At 35.8% G+C, this 4,776-nt stretch overlaps 1 protein-coding gene across 1 annotated transcript in view; it reads left to right on the top strand.

Annotated features, from left to right (window-relative positions):
• LOC106475698 (flocculation protein FLO11-like) overlaps positions 1–4,271 on the top strand; it is an 8,100-nt gene extending 3,829 nt beyond the window's left edge. Inside the window, exon 3 of the mRNA XM_022379751.1 lies at positions 204–4,271. Coding sequence (XP_022235459.1) covers positions 204–754 — 551 coding nt within the window. The 3' untranslated portion in view covers positions 755–4,271. The remainder of the gene's footprint in view (positions 1–203) is intronic.
• Positions 4,272–4,776: the final 505 nt, after the last annotated feature.

Raw genomic sequence — 4,776 nt, 5'->3', positions numbered from 1 at the left:
AGAAGGTGTTTTTCCAACACCCACATCTGAATCTAAGCCACCTGCCAGTGAAGAAAAACAAGTTGAGGAAGGTGTTTCTCCAACACCAACATCTGAATCTAAGCCAGCTGCCAGTGAAAAAAGACAAGTTGAAGAAGGTGTTTTTCCAACACCCACATCTGAATCTAAGCCACCTGCCGGTGAAGAAAGACAAATTGAAGAAGGTGTTTCTCCAACACCCACATATGAATCTAAGCTACCTGCCAGTGAAGAAAGACAAATTGAAGAAGGTGTGTCTCCAACACCCACATCTGAATCTAAGCCACCTGCCAGTGAAGAAAGTCAAGTTGCGGAAGGTGTTTCTCCAACACCCACGTCCGAGTCTAAGTCAGTAGTTAGTGAAGAAACTGAAGCCAAGGTAACTGTTTTTTCAGGATCCACATTTGAGTCTAAACCACCAGAAACTCAAGCTGAGGAAGATGATTCCCCAGCATCTACAGGCGAGAGTGTAATATCAGAGACAGTACCATCATCATTACCCGAAGAAGAAAACAAATCAGATCTTCCACTTACATCGGAGTCTAAACTTTCAACTTCTAAAGAAAAATCGTCAGAGATACCCTCAACCCAGTCACAAATTGTATCCGACAAAAGCCTTGGATCACAAGAAATATCAAGTGTTTCTCAAACAGTTGGAGAACCCTATGTATTAACGAGAGTTGCTCCATCTAGTGAAGAAGAAAAGAAACAAGACGGTGCAACAGAGAGTAGTTAAAATACATAGTCTGGGTAAAGAAACAAGAGGAGGTGATGAAAGTACATTTCAAATGATGCTAATAGCTACTAGATCTTTTCTTAAATTGTGGCGCTCTATAACACAAATCTCAAATAAATCTGCTTCCTGCTATAGAGCTTCGTTCATCACACCTTAGTACGTCACAAGTTTGTTCTTTTCATACTAATAGACTTCCGGTTAACGTACTTAATCGTTTAGTTCCTGTTATAAGTCTAATTCTTAATTATTCAAAACTAACTTGTATTTAAACCCTGTGCTACCCAGACTAACTTTTAGTCCTTGTTCTCTCTCTCTCTCTCATATTAACTTGTATTTAAACCATATGCTGCCCAGACTAACTTGTTTTTACATATATGTTGCCCAGACTACACCTTTCTATGTCTCACTTTATCTTGTTTTGGCACCATTAGCCAGAAGCTATTAAAGTAACACAAATATTTGATTTATACACAGTTTGCAACAAGTCAAATTTTATCCTGAAGTTTCCAGTTTATGTGCATCAGTGCACCCATTTCACACACTGCTTACGGTTTCTTATGTTTACTTTATCTGGAAAGATTCAACAGTTGTAATTTTTTATCCAATTAGATGAGCACGCCTTTACTACGACGTTAACGATTGGTTAATCTGTTTGTCCAATTAGATTAGCATGGCTTTACTTCGACGTTCACGATTGGTTAATTGCTTGTACAATTAATTAGTTGTAATGCTTTTACTTCGACGTTAACGATTGGTTAATCTGCTTGTCCAATTCAATTAGCATGCCTTTACTTCGACGTTAACAATTTGTTAATCTGCTTGTCCAATTCAATTAGCATGCCTTTACTTCGACGTTAACGATTGGTTAATCTGCTTGTCCAATTCAATTAGCATGCCTTTACTTCGACGTTAACAATTTGTTAATCTGCTTGTCCAATTCAATTAGCATGCCTTTACTTCGACGTTAACGATTGGTTAATCTGCTTGTCCAATTAGATTAGCATGGCTTTACTTCGACGTTCACGATTGGTTAATTGCTTGTGCAATTAGTTGTAATGCCTTTACTTTGACGTTAACGATTGGTTAATTGCTTGTAGAAATTTCCTTAAGTTTTCGTTGAGTGGATCAGATTATTGGTAGAATATACAACCTTTTCAAAGAAGCTGTGATTTCATTTTGACAATTAGAAAAGAAGTGCTCTTAATTAATAAAAAAATAGAAAAAAATTAATGTGAAATAAATAAACTTCAGTTTTAAATTTCGTTTTGGCGCACTCTTTGCCACTTGAGGTATGTCTTTGTCGTACGTTGATCGCTGTTACCGAATATATATGGATTCTATATAATTAACCTAATTAATTAAATATTACAATTTAAATAAGGAATTGTATCTTAATCGGCTGCTAAGATTGCAGATACATTTAATGAGATCATTGTCTGCCAAACAACCTATCATTAATAGATGCGAAATGAATAATTGTAGAAGTTATAAACAAAAATGCCATTAATTTTCACCTAGGTCAATAGATGGCGCCTATAAAAGTTACACGAGACACGTTTGTTGACGAAAATTTTTCATCTTTTACCTGTAACCAATCAAAGTAAACCGTTCAAACTTGAGCTGCGACATCTAGACTTGAAAATAATTATCCTGGGGATCGTTTATTTAGTTCATCATTTAAGATGAGATAAGGGACGAGCTAAAGTATAATTGATCTTCGTTATGATTTATTTAAGGAAATATTTGTTATTATATTTTATGTCTTACAAGCAATTTTTCCAATTAAATAAACTGAAAATAAATCTAGTTAGTTTTAAATAAGCTCAATAGATGTATAATAAGAAAATAAAAATAGCTAACCTGGACATTTATAATATGTGAAAACTTGTACAATGCTATTAGTTGCTTAAATATATTTACTGGGGATTGTCATACGTCATTCTAGATATTGTGAATTGTCAGACATCCTTCTGGTTACCATGGATTGTAAGATATCCTTCAGGTTTCTATGAATTGCCACATATCCTTCTGATTACTGTGGTTGGCTAGTCTTTCTTCTGATTTCTATGGATTGTCATATATTCTTCTGATTACTGTGGTTGGCTAGTCTTTCTTCTGATTACTGTGGTTGGCTAGTCTTTCTTCTGATTTCTATGGATTGTCATATATTCTTCTGATTACTGTGGTTGGCTAGACTTTCTTCTGATTTCTATGGATTGTCAGACATCCTTCTATTTACAATGGATTGTAAAATATCCTTCAGGTTTCTATAAATTGCCACATATTCTTCTGGTTACTATGGCTTCTCACATATCCTTCTGATTACTGTGGATGGCTAGTCTTCCTTCTGGTTACCATGGATTGTAAGATATCCTTCAGGTTTCTATGAATTGCCACATATTCTTCTGGTTACTATGGCTTCTCACATATCCTTCTGATTACTGTGGATGGCTAGTCTTCCTTCTGATTTCTATGGATTGTCATATATTCTTCTGGTTACCATGGCTTCTCACATATCCTTCTGATTACTGTGGATGGCTAGTCTTCCTTCTGATTTCTATGGATTGTCAGACAACCTTCAGGGTACTATGGGTTGTAAGATATCCTTCACATCGCTATGGATTGTCATATATCCTTCTGGTTACTATGAGCTGTAAGATATCCTTCTGATTACCATAGATATTCAGTCGTCACACTGGTTCCCGAGGACTGCCAGACATCCTTCTGGTTACTATGAGCTGTAAGATATCTTTCTGATTACCATAGATAGTCAGTCGTCCTTGTGGTTACTATTGATTGTCAGTCGTCACACTGGTTCCCGAGGACTGCCAGACATCCTTCTGGTTACTATGAGCTGTAAGATATCTTTCTGATTACCATAGATAGTCAATTGTCCTTGTGGTTACTATTGATTGTCAGTCGTCACATTGGTTTCCGAGGACTGCCAGACATCCTTCTGGTTACTATGAGCTGTAAGATATCTTTCTGATTACCATAGACAGTCAGTCGTCATTGTGGTTACTATTGATTGTCAGTCGTTTTTCCTGGTTTACTACAGGCTCTTGAAAATTTTGAATATCATTAGTATGGCAATAATTTAGATATTATTTTCAAAGTTTCCACGTACTTAATGAGTTGCATCACCTACTGTTTTGAGTGTACGGTGATATCAGTAAAGGGTGTGAATTAGGAGTAAGACATAACCACTGTGTGTTTATGATGTGGCGTGTTTTTGTTTTTAAAAAATCAAGAACAACAAATTAGTTTAACTGAAGTAAGTTATCCTAACCACACGTGGGGGTCTTTATTTTCATGTTTAGTATCTGAAGGAACTTTTGTTGTGACCCATCACTCATGCAAGTGAACATATAAGAAAGAAATGTTATTCAATAGAATAGTTGCCTTTGTTACACGTCCACACAACTTGGTTTTTATATTTATAACTAATACTTGTCTCATGTGATGTATTCGGTTGATGTTAATAAAGCTTTGGCATAGCAGCTTCTAAGAAATGAAACCTTGTAGATTATGGTCCCTAATTTTACCTAAAACAGAACAATACAGCAAGCACTATCAAACACACCATGTGTATATCTTCAGTAGTTTAACACTCAACATCATTAAAAAAGAATGGGTATTCAGTTTCAACACAACACACCATGTGTATATATCTTCAGTTGTTTAACACTCAACATCCTGAAAGAAGAATGGGTATTCAGTTTCAACACAACACACCATGTGTGTATATCTTCAGTTGTTTAACACTCAACATCCTGAAAGAAGAATGATATTCAGTTTCAACACATCATGTGTTTATCTTCAGTTGTTTAACACTCAACATCCTGAAAGGAGGATGGTATTTAGTTTGAGCACAACACACCATGTGTATATCTTCAGTTGTTTAACACTCAACATCCTGAAAGGAGGATGGTATTTAGTTTGAGCACAACACACCATGTGTATATCTTCAGTTGTTTAACACTCAACATCCTGAAAGGAGGATGGTATTTAGTTTGAGCACA

This window comes from Limulus polyphemus, unplaced genomic scaffold, assembly GCF_000517525.1.
Source record: "Limulus polyphemus unplaced genomic scaffold, Limulus_polyphemus-2.1.2 Scaffold9016, whole genome shotgun sequence".
NCBI classification, from domain to species: domain Eukaryota; kingdom Metazoa; phylum Arthropoda; class Merostomata; order Xiphosura; family Limulidae; genus Limulus; species Limulus polyphemus.
Note: the sequence above shows the minus strand (reverse complement) of the source record. Positions and strands in the feature narration are given on the sequence as shown.